Source organism: Equus asinus, chromosome 16 (genome assembly GCF_041296235.1).
Source record: "Equus asinus isolate D_3611 breed Donkey chromosome 16, EquAss-T2T_v2, whole genome shotgun sequence".
Classification (NCBI taxonomy): Eukaryota; Metazoa; Chordata; class Mammalia; order Perissodactyla; family Equidae; genus Equus; species Equus asinus.
The window spans coordinates 20930591-20949417 of record NC_091805.1 but is presented as its reverse complement, the minus strand read 5'-3'; the positions used below and the strand labels follow the sequence as shown (position 1 = coordinate 20949417).

General features: G+C 43.8%; 1 protein-coding gene across 17 annotated transcripts in view; it reads left to right on the top strand.

The window, feature by feature from the left end:
* The window catches only part of MCOLN2 (mucolipin TRP cation channel 2), a 49358-nt gene that overhangs the window by 28337 nt on the left and 2194 nt on the right, over window positions 1-18827 (top strand). For 8 of the 17 annotated variants that reach the window (XM_044749232.2, XM_070486739.1, XM_070486741.1 and 5 more), the window contains exons 5-13: window positions 2548-2632; window positions 2737-2833; window positions 4316-4415; window positions 6848-6960; window positions 8135-8284; window positions 9709-9810; window positions 9916-10038; window positions 16876-17082; window positions 18442-18563. In XM_044749232.2, coding sequence (XP_044605167.2) covers window positions 2548-2632; window positions 2737-2833; window positions 4316-4415; window positions 6848-6960; window positions 8135-8284; window positions 9709-9810; window positions 9916-10038; window positions 16876-17082; window positions 18442-18563 — 1099 coding nt within the window. Of the gene's footprint in view, window positions 1-2547; window positions 2633-2736; window positions 2834-4315; window positions 4416-6775; window positions 6961-8134; window positions 8285-9708; window positions 9811-9915; window positions 10039-16875; window positions 17083-18441; window positions 18564-18827 lie in introns of all 17 variants that reach the window. The other 9 variants (XM_044749230.2, XM_070486735.1, XM_044749233.2 and 6 more) reach the window with 3 other exon arrangements.

The window sequence follows — 18827 nt, the reverse complement described above, 5'->3', positions numbered from 1 at the left end:
TTTTCATATCCTGCTATAATATCCCCAGCTGCTCAAGCCCCGAATTTGAATTTGTTGATTTCTCCATTGCCATTGCCACTGCTGTAGTCCAAGCCACTGCCACCTCTTGTTAAGACTGGTCTCCCTCCTTCTAGTCTTGACTCCTCCACCCCTGCCCTGCCCCACAGTGACCGGAATGATATTTTTTGTAAGTCGGGTCATATCAGCCCTAGCTTAAAATCCGTGAGCGGCTTCCCTCCCATTCCATTTGGAGTAAACCCCACAAGTCCCTAGAGGAGCTGGTCACCCCCTGCCTCTCCAAGCCCCTTGCCCTGCCGCCATTTCCCTGTCCTAGCATCCTTGTTTGATGAACAAGCTGAGCTCGCTCTTGCCTGCCTTTGCTCCACTGGAGCACTCACTCTGGATCTATCCACAGCTGCTTCTCTCTCCTCCCTCAGGTGTCAGTGCAAACACCCCAGCCCCCGTCCCCAGGTACAGCCTCCCTGCCCAGCTGTCCTCCATCCCTTCACTCCATCTTCAAAGTACTTCTCCCACTGTGAAATCATCTTGTATGTATTTTTCACTCTTGGTTTATTTCTGAGACTGCAGTGTGAGCTCCACACCTTGTCTGTCTGGTTCACTGCTTTACCTTCAGTGCCTACCACAATGAGCCCATAAAAGCTCTCAGCAAATATTTACTGAATAAATGAATGAGCAGGGTAGGGAGCCTGGATCTTTTGATGTTGTGAAATAGGCGCCCAGAGGTCAGCCTCATCAGTGTACTGGTGAAGAGCTCAGGCTGGAACTGAGCACGTGTGGATTTAAATTCTGGTTTGCCACCACCTAGCTGTGTGACCTTGAGGAATTTTCTTGGCCTCTCCATGCCTTGGTTTGTCCATCTGTAAAATGGCAACAATAGTGCCCATCTCACAAGGTTGCTTTGGGGATTAAACAGGACAATATGTTAAGTGAGAGAGCATATAAAGGCGGTTGCACAGTGCCTGGCAGAGAGTAAGTGCCCTGTGTGTCTTTGCTATTTTTATCATTTTCAGTCTTTTTCTGTAGAAAACGAGTTTCTTTCAGTTAAAATCCCTCACTTTACCAGTCAAGGTCCAGTCAGGAAAACCAACCTTGAGTTGTTTCTTGACATTAACAGCCCATTTGCCAAACACACAGAGGCACCCCTTCTGACACCTGCCTTTCTTCAATAATGTGCCTGTGGAGTTGTCCATTCAGCTCCATGTCCTCGTTTTTGGCCCAGGAACACCTAGTTTTTAGCTAATGTAGGTGTGTCTTACATGTTTTGCGTGCCAGCTGTGTGCTAGGCAGTGGTGTTTAACAACACACAGCATAGTTATGCTCCTGCTCTCCAAGGCCTGATCCTCTGGTTGAGCTGCAACTGTGGGACAAGAGTCTCAAAGAAATAGCCATTGAGTCACCCAGATTCTCGAGCACCCACTGAGTGTCAGGCACTGCAGCAGGCCCTGACTTTTCCATTTCAAGGGCAGCACAAAGGGGCAGCACAGCCTGGACGAGCGAGGCTGGCCTCACACCAGTTCTGTCATCAGGGCTCTGTGACCTGGAAAGGCGTTGACCACAAAAGGCTTTCACGGTCTCTAGACTTCCTCGGAGTCCTGCCAAGGTGTTGGGCTGCACAGTCATGAGACTAATTTTTAGACAAGACTCTTGAATCATTCTTTTATAGTTTACAGCTCATAATTTGTTTTTACTTGCGTGTAACTTAAACTCCTTTCCTTTTCTTTATTTTTTATTTTGAAAAAGTGTCAGACTTAACAGAAAAGTTGCAAAGTAGCAGAAAGATTTCCTCGTATACCCTCCATTTCCTAAATGCTTACGTTTTACCACATTTGCTCTGTCCTTCTTCCCAGTATACACATTTCTCCTGAACTGTGTGAGAACGAGGTGCAGACACGCTCTCTCTTTGCCTCTAAATCGTTGAGTGTGCATCTCCCCGAAACAAGAGCATTCTCCTACATAACTACTGCACGTGCTCAAGAGCATGAATGAACACTGCAATACTACAGTCTACAAATCCTATTCACTTTTCATCAGTTGTCCTAATGTTTATAGCAAAAGAAATGCTCCTAGCCTCCCCAGTCCAGGATCCCATATTGCGTTTAGTTATCATGTCTCTTTAGTCTCATTTAATCTGGAGCAAAATAAATTCCTTGACTTTGTTTTTTTTAATGTCCTTGACATTTTTGGAGAGTAGAATGTCCCTCACTTGGGTTTTTCTGTTTCTTTATAACTACATTGAGGCTATGCATTTTGGGCAGGAATACCACTCAAGTGGTACGTTATTTCAGGAGGTACATGATGTCTGTTTATCTCATTACTGGTGATGTTAACTCTGATCACTTGGTTAGGGTGGTATCTGCTGGGTTCTCCACTGTAAAGTTCCTGGGCTTCCTGTTGTGAATAGCAAATATTCTGTTGGGAGATCCTTTGGCAATTTGTAAGTATCCTGCTCCTCATCACTCTTTGGCCCAGTAGTTTCAGCATCTGATCCTTGCCTGAAACCATCACTGTTTTCTTTCATTGCCTTAGACTGTCTCCACATAGACCTTCAGGCCCTCTCCAAGAACCCTCAGGACTGGAAGAACTCATCATTCTTCAGACTGGAATTTTATCGGTAAATGTTTTTAAGTCTTATTTTCCAGGAGACAGGGATGGGGAAAGCAGAGTAGGATGGTATAAGACTGTGACAATTTATACCTTGTAATATTTTTTATTCAGGCTCTTACAAGTTGAAATCTCCTTTCACCTCAAAGGCATTGATCTACAGACGATTCACTTCCGAGAGTTACCGGACTGTTACATCTTTCAGAATACGGCAAGTGTCTGTTACTAAGCCCCCTTTTATTATGTTTCTCTTCTCCTTCTGTAGATGTGGAGTATAAAACACATCAGTCTGTAGATGTGCAGTTGTGTTTAAAACAGTTTTAGTGACATTTCTATAGCATTGTTGATCCAGAGACCATTACCTCTGAAAATGAAGCAGGCTCTTTCCAACGTTTTAAAACTAGATTTCTGGGATGAAAAGAGGGGTTTTCAAAATTGGCTTTGACCTCCTGCTCTCCTAACACATTAGAAAAAAAGTTTATGATAAGTGTTTTAAGTGTCTACAATGTTTTTCTCACTTTCGAAGGAAGGTCTTGCAAATGTTGTAGCAGACGTTTTGAAACCTCGAGGCAGAGACTGCCCCCTGGATCTGGAGGCCCATCTGTAGAGGGTCCACTGTGGCTTCCTTGCTTTTGCGAGGGGGCGTGTGTGGAAGAGACTGCTCACTTTTGTGAACTTCACAGGCAAAGGGCTTGGAGAGCCGCATGTGCAGGTGATCTATGATGAAATCCACAAGCACTGAGCATCTCTAAACACAAGCCACACGCTGTGTGATGCAGGAATGTCGCTGTGACCAAACCAGAGGTTCAAGAGTTAAACCACACAGGCCTCATTTCTATACTTAACGCCTATGACTAAACCGCCACTAACCCCGCCGCTCGGTGCTGAGGTCTCATTTTCCCCCAGGAAAGCCCCTAAAATACTTCTCTCAAAGCCTAAAATACTCAGCATCTATCACTTCCACTTCAAATGATTGAAACAATGTGGAAGATTGAGGGCATTTGGAAATCTTAAATTCAGCCTGCAGCCTCGGAGTAATGCTTGTCATTTCTGAAAGCATTATATGTAGCACTTGAAGCAAATAGGAAAAGAATTTCCAGGGGCCGGCCCCATGACCGAGTGGTTGGGTTCGTATGCTTTGCTTCAGCAGCCCAGGGTTTCGCTAGTTGGAATCCTGGGCGCGGACATGGAGCCGCTCATCGGGCCATGCTGGGGCAGTGTCCCGTGTGCCATGGCTGGAAGGACCCACAATTAAATATATGCAACTATGTACCTGGGGACTTAGGGAGAAAAAGGAAAAATAAAATCTTTAGAACAAAGAAAAAGAATTTCCAGCCTAGTAAAATCCTAGACTTTCATACTCAAAGGATAAATTGAAGCAAATGCTTTAAATTCCATTCAGTGTAATAAACAAGATCACTGTGGTTGTGTTCTCTTGTCAAAGGCTGATGAATTCTCATTTTTGTTCCTGGAACTGGTTATGTTTTTAGTCTAAGATTTCTCTGAACCCGAATGCAGATTCACCCTTTGGACCATATTTTCTGTTAATAATAGAAAGCTGTGAAAGAATCAGGAGATGAGGACATTTTCATCAGTATAATTCATTTTGGATCAGCATGCTGTTGGGATGCCATTGATATTTTAAGTGGAGGTGATCTCTCAAGTCACACTCTCCAAACCTTTGTCTCTCCAGATTACCTTTGACAATAGAGCTCACAGTGGCAAAATCAAAATCTATTTTGACAGTGATGCTCACATCGAAGAATGTAAAGACTTGAACATATCTGGATCTAGTAAGTATCTTACATGCTTGCCCATTGTGGATTACGGATGATTTTTAACATTTTCTTTTGGGATTTAGGGTGTTTAAATGCTCTATTTGGGTGGCAGTGGGAAGAAAGAGCTCCAGAAAACCACATTTTGAGACTTCAATTCTATATAGCGGACCCCCAAAGCCTTGCATTTTTGTCCGATTCAGTAAATATTGATTACACACCTCTGAGGGCAGTGTGGCCCAGTGGTTCAGAACAGCTTTTGGAGTCAGACTACCTGGCTTTGGGTCTTGGTTCTGTTTACTCTACCTGTGACCTTGGACAAATTACTTAACCCCTCTCTGTTTCAGTATCTTTCTCTGCAAACTGAGAGTAATAACAGTACTTTACCTTCCAGAATGTGGAGTATTAAATGAATTGGTATGTAAAGCAAAGCACTGAGAACAGGAGTTGTCACATCCTCATTGCTAGGTACTCTGGAAAAGAAAGAAAACTCCTTAGTGAGGAGACTGACGTGCTTGGAGACTCTCTAATGTGTCATGGGTAGGGTAAGTGGTGGAGCTACAAAAGGGATGAGGATAAAGTAAGCAAAGGCTAGGGGCTGGCCCCGTGGCCGAGTGGTTAAGTTCGCGCGCTCTGATGCAGGCGGCCCAGTGTTTCGTTGGTTCGAATCCTGGGCGCGGACATGACACTGCTCATCAAACCACGCTGAGGCGGCATCCCACATACCACAACTAGAAGGACCCACAACGAAGAATATACAACTATGTACCGGGGGGGCTCTGGGGAGAAAAAGGAAAAAAAAAAATAAAATAAAATAAAAAATCCAAAAAAAAAAAAAAAGTAAGCAAAGGCTAATTTTGACTGCGGCGGAGTGGGAAATAAGATCTTGGAATTACTTTTGGAGAAGGTACGCTGAGCCTTTGACAATGGAGGGAGGTGAAGGCCGTCAGAGCCTGGAAAGCAGCCTGAGCGGACACTGGGTCATTTACTCACTCATCACTCGGAAAACACATCTTACTCCACAGTGTAAAATGGGCTACACAGAACCTGCTCTCACAGAGGGGTTGGGATGATGTTAATGATGGGTGGTCAGGATTTTTTAATTTGCAAGTTTTGTTTAACTGGATTTGCCTTTGACCAGATTATTAGAACAAAATAAAATGTGAAATACCTGTGGTTCCTAATAATTTTAGATTTGTTTTAAACTGGATTTGATCTGTGGACTGTTGCTTTTCAGCTGTATAATATGTCCTGATGATTCTGAAGTTTTGGTTTCACCCTTTCCGGTAACTAGCTCAAGCCTCTGATCAGAATAGACAGTTTTGGTTTCCGTTAAAAAGTGGTTACTCTTCCCCAGCGGGCACATACTGTCTCCCACAGAAACACACAGATCAGATGCATATTTTCCAAGTCCAAGTATAGTTTGCAGCTATTTTATGTGAAAAAAGCTCACCTTTGTCACATATGAAATGTGGTTTGGAACAGTAATTGTGACCGAATGAGTTAGTCAGACATTGCCAGAACCCGGTTTCCTTCCTCCCCACAGGCCTCCTCAGAGCGTGGGGAGCTGCTCTTCCCTGTGCCAGAGCAAGGAGCTCTGGCACCCCCTGTGGCCAGTGAGGAAAAACGCAAACCACACGGACCACTGAGTAGAAATACTGACATTTGTACATTTCTCCCAGAGCTGTGTCCTAAGAAACCAGATTCTGTCACTGGAAGAAGACAGATGGAAAACAAAATGATGTGGTGTGAAAGCCTTAAAAAGCTGAAGTTTGGAAACCAGCTTGGGAAATAGATTTGTTTTTCTTCTGTTTATGAAGCTGTCGGGAAAATTCATTGCCCTGGGCAAGAGGAGAGAGGGGAAGTGGGACAGAAGCAAGGGTGACATCTGGTGGGATCCTTGCAGTATTTCCAAGAAGTTCTCAGGTTCATTCACCTCCATACACTTCCCCTCAGGCTTTTCTCTGCCTAGGGGTTGTTTTCTCCAGGTGCAGGAGAAGCTCATTGCATTGGCACTCTTTGCTAAGAAAGTGCTCAGTAAGGTTGAGAAGCAGAAATGGGGATTCTGAGTGGTGGAGTTTTAGTTTGTTCCCTCACTGATAGAGACCTTGATGTTTGTGCTTTTATGTGAAAGAACTTAGAATATGTCAAGTAGTTTTGCCTCTTTTGAATGGAGCCCAAATGGACCAGCTTCTGTTGAATTCTGTTCTACAGTAAATATTTATAAATACATTTTAGGACATATATTAAGAGTTTATATGTTCTTAAATGTATAACTCAACATCAGGGAATGTTTTCCCTTATGTGTGGACTTTTGAATGAATGCAGTGTGATTTGTTGCTGATGTTTAAGCTTTCATCATTTCAACTTCTTTCCAGGCTGCCATTTTGTTTGGAAATTATTCCCAGGTAAGGCGTGTTTAACAATTGCATTCTGTTTTTGTTCCTCAGTTCAGAAAAATACCCAGTATATCCTGGTGTTTGATGCATTTGTCATTGTGATTTGCTTGGCATCTCTTATTCTGTGCACGAGATCCATTGTTCTAGCTCTAAAGTTACGAAAGGTAAGAGTGTGTTCGAGTGTTCTCCCTCCTCTCTTGGCTTCCATCCTCAGTTTTTTGAAACAGTGGACCCCTGACTGGTCATCTTGCCCTTTCTGGAGCCCTTGACTGAATGCCTTTGAGCGATGGCCCTCCTGTGAGGCATTAGTCACCCTGCGGTGTGGCGGTGAGTGGAGGCTCCCACACGACAGGCAGGATCAGAGAATTATCCTACTTAAGCCGAGCTAACAAGCACAGGTGCACAGTGGTGACCTCAGAAGCTTTTGAATGCTAGAATAAATGAGATCCTTTTAACATCAGGCTTATCTTAAGAACAGAGTAATAGCATGTGTGGGTTTCTTCTTTTATCTTCAAATCAGAGTTCATTTTGACAGGGAGGCATGGCAAATGGGTTATAATGAAGCATAAAATACTTAATTCTATTTTTTAAATAGTTTAAAAATTCTCCTCCGAGTTTCATTTTACCTTTTTACCCCCAGGGCTCTTGGGAATATATACTCCAGCTCTCCACAAATCTTATTCTGGTTTATGGCGTGTGTGTCCGTGCAGACTGGGGCCAGGAGGAATAGAAAGCCATCAGAATACCATTTGTGGAGCAATAGTCTACCTTCTATTTTCCTTATTCTTGACCTTTGTCAACTTGTTTTGTAAATATTCACTTTTCTTACCTGCCCCCCAGGTCCCTTGGTATTCTGAATCTGAGGTTGGGGTCCTGGTTCTGCCAAAGTCGGGGTAGGGGACATTGGAAGCTCACACTCTGGAGCTGGACTGCCTGGGCTCCAAGCCTGGCTTAGCTTCCCTGTGCCTCCATTCCTTCCTCTGGAAGACAGGGCCAATAGTGCCTAGTTCCCAGGTTGTCTGGTTGAGTGAGTTGATAACATGTGAAGTATTTGGAATGGACGGTGTGTTAGCCATTATGACAGGAGTCTGTTGGAGTTAGAGCATGAGCATTTCATGTTTGGGTTAGCTTAGCAGGCACTTGGATGCTTCTTTCTAGCTGGGGTGGATTATGGGGGCAATGTGGGCCATAATCTCCAACCTGGAAGTGGATCCGGCAAGTTGGAAAAGGTAGTGATGCCGAATCATCTTACAGGCAAGAGCACTGTTTCACGCTTGTCTTCTCCTTCTGGAGGGCAGTGTGGTTTGTAAGAAATGCTTTTTAAAATGTTTGCTGCAGAGATTTCTAAATTTCTTCCTGGAGAAGTACAAGCGACATGTGTGTAACGCCGACCGATGGGAGTTCATCAATGGGTGGTATGTCCTGGTGATTATCAGCGACCTAATGACAATAATTGGCTCCATATTGAAAATGGAAATTAAAGCAAAGGTGAGGGACAACCCATTTTAAGTCTTTTGTTCTTTCTGTTCTTCTGCACGACCTCAGCTACTTTAGGATACAAAATCCTTGTGGAGACTAGTTTGATGCTCATGTGTTCTCTCTCTCACACCCGTAAAGTGGAAGCCTCCTTTGACCTGATTTCTCATGAAGGGAAAATGAGGAAGCTGATGTTCCGTGGAAGATGATATTCCTAGGAATCCCGGAAACTCGGCAGCATCTTCAGAATAGGATCTGAAGCTTGAGAAGATTGGTTGGTTGGGTGGGCTTCATTGTTTTTTTTAAGTTGCAAAAGAAGCAGCTGCCCCATGAATCAACCCTGTCAAGAGCCAGTGGTGCCCATCTGTGACCGATGGGTGCTTTGATGGATGGGGTGAGGACAGGAATATTTGAGTGCCTACTAGGCGCCTGACACTTGGTGAAACTTAGTTGATTTAATCTCAGGACTAAGTCTTGACTCCTCCTTCACCCAACTGTTCTCCCCTCCATGGTATTCTGTCAGTCAGCAAATCTTACCTCCTACCTCCTGACCACTGAAGTACCTCCCTCTGTCCATCCCGACTCCTTCTGGCTTCCTTCAGGCGTCTTCCTCTCTGGCCTGGGCTGCTACAGCAGTCTCCTCAGTGGTGTCCCACCTTCAGCCTTATACCCCTCAGATCCATCCATACAGCTGTCAGAGTCATTTCTCTGGAAGTATCTATCTTGTTGTTACAATCCTTTCTGCCTCTGGGATGTAGTGGTCTCCCTTCAGTGTGAACTCTAGGGCTCTTGTCATCTGGCTCTGCCTTTCTCTCCCGCTCTAGCTCTCACTCTGCCATCAGTACTCATCTCTAGGACATCTTGCTGGCTCTCAGCACTGGACCTCTGTTCAGCCTTTGTCCACTTACCTGCAGTGCTCTCTCCTAGCCTATCCTCCAGGCCCAGCTCCGCTCTGGGGTCAAGCCCATGGGAAGCTCTTTGTGACAAGCTGGGCATTGTGTGGCTCATTGCACTTAGCGTATTAGATTAGAATTGTGTTTGAGTGTTTGTCTTCTCAACTAGACCTAGAGGTCCTTGAGAGCAGGAACTGTGTCAGCACACCATGTTCGAGCTTTCTTTCAAAAGTAGCTGAATGGTATTGTTTGATATTTAACAAACACCCTTAGTTTATATTCTTTAATGCCTAGGTCAGTGGTAAGTACAATTCTACTTCAGGATATTATTTGAATGAAAAATCAGTTCAACCAATTGAAATACTACAAGGAAATGAGAAACACCTTAGGGTTTGTGTTACTATTTTCTTCTTCAGTTTAAAAACTCTTAGTATCACCTACAGAGAGGCAGGCTGTCCATCCTTTTCTGGTCCATTTAAAGTGAGGTTAATAAGCTGAGTGGAGTAGAATATTTTACTCACATGTCTGTTTTTCATTCCTTAGAATCTCACAAATTACGATCTGTGCAGCATTTTGCTTGGAACGTCTACACTGTTGGTCTGGGTTGGAGTCATCAGATACCTGGGTTATTTCCAAGCATATAATGTAAGCATGTGGCATGGGGTAGGACCACTGGGATTGGGATTCATTTCTCCTTTGGGGTCTAGTAAGCCACTTTTTAATTTCCCCCTTCCTGTTGATTTTTTTCAGGTGCTCATTTTAACAATGCAAGCCTCATTGCCAAAAGTTCTACGCTTCTGCGCGTGTGCAGGAATGATCTATCTGGGTTACACGTTCTGTGGCTGGATTGTCTTAGGACCATACCATGACAAGGTGTGTAGCACTAATTCTTCCTTCCACACATCAGGCACTCGAGACCCTTAAAGGTGGGCTTCCAGCACTTACCTTCCTCCCCCTTTTCTCCAGCATGTACCCCTGATGTCAGTAAGCACCTATCTTCGCATCGGTTTTTTCTTTTCCTTTTCAGCATGTTAAAGTGACTTCAGGATATTGAAATGAGAACTGCAAGAGAATAGAGAGCATATTTCACAGTCTGGGATGGCTTGGGGTCACATATTAACCCAACCAATCATCAAATAAGAAACCTTTGGACATGAGATCACTATAATAAAAATGAAAATTAAATGAGGAAAATTAGTAGAAAATCTTTCTAACTTAAAGTATTAGGGTTTTCACCCAAATTAATTGAGGAGAATGAAGGTGGACAGAGACTTCCCAGAATGACCATGTCAGGTTTATGATTAAAATGATAACACATCTTGTCTTTGTAGGAAATTTTGATTAGTGTCATCTTAGTGCCTTATTAAAGATCAGTATCTGAATTAGAAACTATTACTGGGCTTCAGTCAGCATCATAATCTCAGGGACCTCAAAGCTACGTTCAGATGTTCTTGCTTTAAAATGATAAATTTGACTGAAAGATACACCAGGAAATGAAACTAGGTAGGCCTTATTTTCAAACCGAAAAAAGGCAAAAGGAATTATTTTATCTTATAGTTTTTCTTCCGTGGGCCTCTGGCAGTTGGAACAACAGAAACAACAAAAATTAAAATAATAGCAGCTAACTCTTGATGCTTGTGGGTTGGGCGAAGCACTTCTCTTGTCTCTCTCATTTAGTCTTCTCTGCAGCCCAGGGTACTGATATCTTGGCTTAGATGCTCTGCAAGGAGAAAAGAGGTAAAAATGCAAAGGACTGTACTGAAGCTTGTGTAACAGCTCAGCCTTCAGTTTGACCTTGATGGTTGCATTAAACAAAACGTGATCAAATCTGGTTTACAATCCATTCACAAAAAGTGAGCAATCCACAAAGCTCAAACTTTCTGTGTTGTCCAACTGAAATAAATCCTAGTAACTTAGCACACACTCAGGCTTTCTCCTCGTGAAGTGTTATGTCTAATATGCCCAAAGAGAACTACTGTTTTCCTATTTGAGAAACTGTATAATTAGCAAAGTGACAATTTCTGGGTTAATAATAAATCTCGGTAATCTTATTGCGCTTCCAATTCCATGCCACTGCTTTAAAGATAACTCATGAGTAAAAATTGTTCTTTGATATGATCTCTCTGATCTGGAGAACTTCCTGTCTTGGTGCCCAGAAAAATCGACGTTTTTCTTCCTTACGTGCCTCATGCTCTGACTGCTTCTCCACATTTTTGTCACTAGAGGGCAGTGTTGCACTGTGCTGAATAAATACTGAGGCTGAGGATTTGAGCTTTAATTCCCTGGCTCAAGGCCTCAGGATAAGTGGTTCTATCTCCTTTGCCCTCTCCCATTATTATTCTGCAAGATGCTCGGGTAATACTGCTTGAATTTTACTAAAATAGCTACCATTCCCAAGTGCTGTGTGCTGGATAGGTACGGTGCTCAAGTTCTTCACCTCACTTGCTGCGTTAACCTTCCCGGTAGCCCTGTGGGGAAATATTACTATCCTTTTACAGCAAATATCGGTCTTAATATGTCAGCTAATTTTCCTGAGGTGACAGAGCTAGTAAATGGCAGAGATAGTATTCACACGCAGGTCTGCCTGACCCCAATACACAGGCTCTGACCAGCACCCTGTAGGGCTCCTCTTGGTGTTATCTAAGGCAGACCTTACAAAAGAGCATTTAGTTTGACCCAAGAATAGATCTTCTGTGAGACAAGAGCCATGAGTCAGTCTTATTTCTCTCAACGTGTGTCAAGGTTGCCTTGTGCAAAATGATGTTATTGGCTTTGTGAGTCTGACTTCATTTTTATATATTCAGGTCTGTCCTTTTAAAGGATCCGGTGAGAGTAGGATGTTCTGGACCGGCACTGTCCAGTGAAAATATGAGAGCTATGGATGGGAGCCACGTGTGTACCTTAAAATTTCCTAGTGGCCACATTAAAAAAATTAAAGAAACAGATGAAATTGATTTTAATATATGTTTTATTTAACACAATGTATCCAAAATATTACTTCAGCATGTACTCAGTATAAAACATTGAGATATTTTACATTCTGTGTTTTTTGATACTAAGTCTGAAATCTGGTGTGTATTTTCTCCTGACAGTGCATCTCAATTGGGACTGGCTACATATCAAATGCTCAGGAATCACTTGTGGCTAGTGGCTACCATCTGGAACGCTGGACCTCTAGCCTTGTATCTCTCACTTAGCGTAGCCTTCCGTTTCTCCCTTGGTGGAGCAGAGGGGTAAGGGCTATCTCCAGGGTTGCCTCGCAAGCCTGTTTATGGCATCTATTTCCCATCTCTGGCCAGGCTCATATATTGGGGAAATGCAGAGTTGAGTTAGTTCAGTGAATGCACTAGTCACTGGACAGAGAAAACCTTTCATGTGGTGCTGGACTTTTGTGCTTTCCTTCTCCATATTGCTGCTTCTTTGAGTCTGAAGTTAGAAATGTTTACTGCCCCTGCACCCCTCCCCCCAAATGAATCCAGACTCCTAGAATTTTCAGGTTCTGCCAAGTCAGTGTCTGTTGAATCAGAGAACCTGCAGTATTACCTGAAGCCTTGAAAAGCTGAGCACCACAGCAAGCATATTCCAGGATTTCTAGAATCACAGTAACCTTGGGTGCAGAAGCCAGCTCTTTCTTTAAACAAACACTCTAAAGAGGAGGTATCAGGCAAACTAGAATTTTACCCTGCTGTTTGCAGCAAGAGTCCCACATTAGAGCTTCCTGTTTTCCTGTTGGACATCAGATTTTAGTAGTTCAACTGAAGAGAGTAAAGATACAAGACGTGTCCCGCCGATGTGGATTCCAGCGCTAATGGACGTTGGCACAACGCCCTCTCAAATGTCTGGGCGCAGAGACTGCTGATGTTTCATAATTCAAGATGAGGTTTGGAAGAACATTACTTTAATGTGACTTTTACATTTTCAGAGGACTTCTTTACTGTGAGGAATAAATCATGGTCTTGCATCGTGCCCATTTTTCAAATGAGAAGACCAAGACATTGAAAAATTGCTGGACTTTGCTAAAAAGCTCAGCAGAACCTGCATCACGTCTTCGTGCTCTCGAGGCCTCTAGTTTTAGCCCAGCACCTCTCTTATTCAGAAGGACGTTTAGCCAGTTAACCCATTTTACCTGGATGTTGTGTGGGATTGTTAGCACCAGCTCTTGAAGCAAATTTTTTTGTCATTCTCGGACATAAGCCACTGCAGGTTATGTTTTCATTCCAGTGAAAGTTCTTTTTGGCTTGATCACAAAATTATTTGTGGAACCTACAGGAACTCTTTATGGAAATACCCATTTAATAGTTTTTAAATGTCTCCTGTGCACCAAACGTTGTCGGCTTCTTCTGGACCAAGTTCTTGGAGGGCAGTGATTATGGCTTATTGCTCTTTGCAACCCCTGTGTCCAGCGTGGTGCATAGAACATGGTAGGGGCTCAGCAAGTTTGGTGAATGAATAAGAAACAGAGAGAGAGAGCAGTACCTGCTTTCCAGGGGCTTGTGAGCCCATGAGAACCAAAGCAATTCCCCATGAATGCAGTCCTTCTAGGCTGGAGGCACATTAGGACCTTATTTCTCCTTATCTTCGATGTTTTTAAAGTTCACTTCTCCTGTGGGTTTTGGCCACTGAAACTGACTCTGATTTGGAGCCACTACTTGTACAAAACGAGAGGGTGTGTACCAGTCACTTACCTTATTGGGTCTCTGCTTTATCCTTTTGGTGGGTTGAAGTCAATCTCTCATGTATAGAGGAGAGGGCGATATAATGGTTGTGAATAACATTCATGTTGAGACAGGTATTGTGTCTGGACTGGTCCTAAGTCACTGCACCAGAAACTAAGGAATGAGTTTGATATGTATGGACCAACTGGCTGTTTGCAGTTCTGGAACCTGAAGCACAGACCGTTAGGGGTTCTTAAAACCAAAAAGGGAATTGGCCAGTTTCCAAAAGAAACTAGGAGAAATATGAATTATTAATGGTACTGTCAGAGTTGTAATTGATGTCCACAGAACCCCAGTTTTAACCTCATTGTCTTATGGCTAGTGGAGAGGATGGAAAATACTTACTGAGAACTACTTGTCTTACTGCTAAATAATCTGCATATTGTTAAGTGATTTGCTCAACTAGATGTTCCTCCAGGTCTCTGTGGAGTGCAGCTTTAGTCCAGCTCTTCCGAGTCATTACTGATGCAGCAAAGGCACGGGCACGCTCCTTGCCTGGGGGACGTTTGTGCACTCTCCTTTGGTTACAGACTACCCCGTGCATCCAGCCATGGAGCAGGCAGGGTAGGACATGGTGTTTGCTATCTCGTTGGGGTATGGAGAAGTGTGTGTAAAACTAATTAGAAGACGATCCAGTAGTTTCCTCTGTGGTTCATACGGACACAGAGAACAGAGAAGAAACTAGAGCTGCCAGGGCAGTCTGTCTCGACGTAGACTTTGAAATAACCCTTCAATGTTGGCTTTGGACATAGAGGAGAAGAAATACTTGGTGAAGAGAATAAATCCCAGGAGGAAAAGGTGGAGAAATGGGCCTGGTGGTGTGGGAGGAGACACGCACAGGATGTTAATTTTAACAATGAGGAGATAGAATGAGGCCGCGTAAGAGAGGAACTTATCCCAACCTTCTTGGTTTGGATTTTTACTTTGCATCCAGACTTTGTATATTCTTAGGCAAGAGAAATGACCTGAAGGCTATATTCTATGAAGTTTAGACTTTGCTGCAGCTGAGGCTGGACAGTAGAGTTTGCTGTGAAGACTGCCTTGGAGGTTTCTGTAGTAATCCAGACATAAGTGTTGACAAGTGAGTCACAAGTGGAGTGTAAGTGAGTGGATCAGAGAAACATCATAGGAATAGACAGACAGACCTTAGAAGACCAAAGAGAGCGGAAGATTAATCAACTCAACACATAGTTTGAAGTACTTGATTATTTTGGAGTAAATGTTTCTTTGGTAGGAGATTGAAATCACTGTTGGAAATAGGGAAATTTGGAAGGAAAGCTGATTTTCAGGGTGAGGGTGGTGGGAGGTTTTATTTTCTTGCATGTGAATTAGTAGCATGACTTCCAAGTGGAGATGTCCCACAGACATTCATCAGGGACTTGGCCATCCTCAAAGCCACACTGACTAAGTGGACATACAGCCCCCACTGCTAAGGACAGAATTTGGTTCAAAAATATACAGTACCTGTTCTATCTGTGTTTCTGAAAACTGTATTGTCTTTTGCCTATTAGGTCATTGCTGTTCTTTAGATAGAAGTGTTTCACTTTCATCTAGTGTTTAACCCTCTGGCCCTAGAGATATTAGTTTAGTAAGCACCTGCTGTTTGTTTTTGGTTGATATGGCAGGAATTTGTCAACCACTTAAGCCAGGAAGGCTGGGTAAGTGGTTGACTCAAGTGGTGTTCCACTCTGGCCTCTGCTCGGCTTCTGACCCCCACATGGACGCCTCCAACCGACTCTCTCATATCCACGCTTCTGCCCAGCACCTCAAATTCGCCTCATCTGTAACTGAGTCCGTTATCAGTCGCTTCTCTTTGTCCCCTCCCAGGCTTATTCTCTCCTCAGTCTCCTCCTTTTCCCCATCTCACCTGGACTCCTTGCGATCCTGGACTCCTGCGCGCACCTCTCACTAACATCCCTGCCCCTGGGTTTTGCCCTTCTAGATCTTCCGCATGCCACGGTTACCTTTTAGAAACACATGGTTGCCTTTTAGAAACATCATGTCACTCTTCTGCCTGAAATTTTTTACTAGTTTCCAGTTATGGCCTGTATTAATGTGAAGTGTGTAGAAGACCAAACAAGGCCCTTTGCAGTGTGGCACAGACACGCCTCTCTAGCCACTTCTGAGGCTCAGCACCCATGTTCACTGAGCGCATCCTTCCTTTCTCCTTTCACCGGTGAACTGCTCAGCCTTCAGGCCCTAGCTCTGCTGGTCACTTGTCTTATACAGCCCACCCCAGCTCTACTGGGTGTTACTATATATCTTGGTTGTGGCCTGTCCACTATTAGCTTGCCTCCCTAGAAGGCAGCAGCTGTGATCATTCATCCTTCAGCACTTTCCCACCTCTGGTAATCTTTAGTTTTTAATGTGCCAAAATTACCCAGACCAGTAGTTGGAAAGTCTACAGTGAAACCATTTGTTTAGCATTTCTCAGGCCCATACTGTGTCTCAGGCATGTCCATATTTGCTCGTGTTGAAGACAACAGCTACAGGTCTTTCAGAAAGCGGTTGGCAGATTGTAGCCTTAAAAATGTTAATCGCTTAGACCCCATAACAGTAAAAAACTGCTTAGAAATGTTGAGTACATTGTTCTTTATAATAGCAAACATTTTTGGGATGTGCAGTGACAGGGAAATAGTTAAATTTGACATTTCCAAGGAATGGTCCGTTGGATGACAAATGCTCTCCAAGTATGAATAACGTCAGACGATGTTAAGTAGAAAAAAAATCAGGATCCAAAATTGTTAGATGATATGACCACAAATATATAAAACATGCAAAGGAAAAAACAGAAATAAGAGGCTGTCTTTGTGAGTGTGGGGGGGGTAGTTTTGAATGATGTTTTCCTACTTCTTGTGGTATCTAGCTGTTTTGAAATGAATGTTACTCATAATAATGACAACAGCAACGACTCCAACGAAACAAGCTAACTAGGTACTTCTCTGCTTTGTAGGATACTATCCCACAAACACTACCTTTTGCTTTCCTCCCGCAGTTTGAAGATCTGGACACAGTTGCTGAGTGTCTGTTCTCTCTGGTCAACGGTGATGACATGTTCGCAACCTTCGCCCAAATCCAGAAGAAGAGCATCTTGGTGTGGCTCTTCAGTCGCCTGTATTTATATTCCTTCATCAGTCTCTTTATATATATGATTCTCAGCCTTTTCATTGCACTTATTACAGATTCTTATGACACCATTAAGGTAACTAATTATCAATATTTGCTGCCCCCAAAATACTGCAAATTCTGTATAGATTGGAACATAGGAAAATGCTACAGTCTTTCTTTACTTAAAATGCTACAGTTTTACTTAGATTTTCAGGTTTTGTAGAAAAGGAACTGTTCAGATGCTGGAGGTTAGTTTTAAATGTGCATTTAGGACATTGCCCCTGGCACCCGGATGAGGGTGGGTTGGTTTGGAGGTGTGGTGGGAAAGAGAAAGGCACTGGGTAAGAATGGGCTGAGTCTGGTAAATCAAGTAGTTGGGCTCTCTGTCTCAGCACTCACAGGTGCACCTGCTGTCCTGGGACTTGGGCTTTGAGTAGTCAGCTTCTGTGGTAAGGGGGACCGCCATCTTGACAACTGTCCAGGTGCTGGCCTACACCCCTACACCCTGGGTGCTACAGCCACTTGCGTGGTGCAGATTTCCTTTACATTGTGAAAGCTAAGGCTTTTGTGGCTGTTGAGCTTCCTACCTGTCCAAGCCACCTGATGCGTCCTGTATCCTTTCAGACTGGGTCCATTTAACTCATTTGTGGCTCGAAGGAAGCTCGGCTGTCTCAGGTGGTGATCCCCCCACAGCACACGGTCATGCTTGGAAAATCCTGTTCCAGGGCCAGTGTCTGAGCGGCCAGGGGTGCCATGTATGTGCCTTGGGGTGTTGTCCCCTTCTTGAGCCATTCTCAGACTAACTCAGAAGAAGCCAGTCCTTTGGGAGTACTCCTGAACACCTTTTGTATGTTGGTGGAGATTAGTGTTCATGTGGGCTGGGCATGGAGAGAGGCTCCATACTCCTGCCGGTGGGTTCCTGGCTCTGACGTGGCAGTGTCCCTGTGAGTGGGCCATGCCTCGGTGATGTGGTGGATGACCTCACTAAGTGTGAGGCGAGGGGTCTCAGGGTCTTTGTGTCTGCTTGGAAGAACCTACTGCCTCTGCCGACTAAGTGACCAATTTCTATAAAAGTAGAGGAAATAGAGATTACTTCCAGGCAGATTCCACATTGGCAGTGTGGGGAAGGAGAGGTCTTACCTGGTCTTGCAAGGAGCATTAAAACTTCAGACTTTTGACGATTTCCTTCATTGCCCTGATTAACATGCCTCTCTCCTTCCCTACCCTGGCTTGCTTTCAGCATTTTCCTTTGGATTGTTCTCTGTTCCCATGGTGGCCCTGGCTTGGCCTTCTGGGACTGACAGATTGATTCATCATTGTTAATATTGGTTCTTGGACCTGAGCTAGCAATGTGGGAGGTTTTATATTAGTAAAGGTGGGTTTGGTTTGTTGACTAAAGGAACATTTTCTCATGCTCTATAAGTAAGGTAACAACACTGTGTACTTTTTAAAGAAATACCAACAGAATGGGTTTCCTGACACGGATCTTCAGGAATTCCTGAAGGACTGCAGTAGCAAAGAAAAATGCCAGAAAGAGTCCTCGGCCTTCCTATCCTGCATCTGCTGTCTGAGGAGGTCAGTATTGTGTTTGCTCAGGTCTCCATGCTCCCGAGAGGAGCTGCTCTGCTGCCTTAACAAAGAGTCCATCCGAGGTTAACACTGCACTCCGCAATCAGCTTATTGTGGGAAATAATTCATCTTTCGTTTCTTTCCTTCCACTTTAAAATTGGCTTAGAAATGAATAGTTTCTTATAACACAGGGTAGAAAGCCACATGACATGGTTGAAATCTCTTGGGAATATTAGGAGACTCTTATGAGAAGGCATGACTTATGCCCCA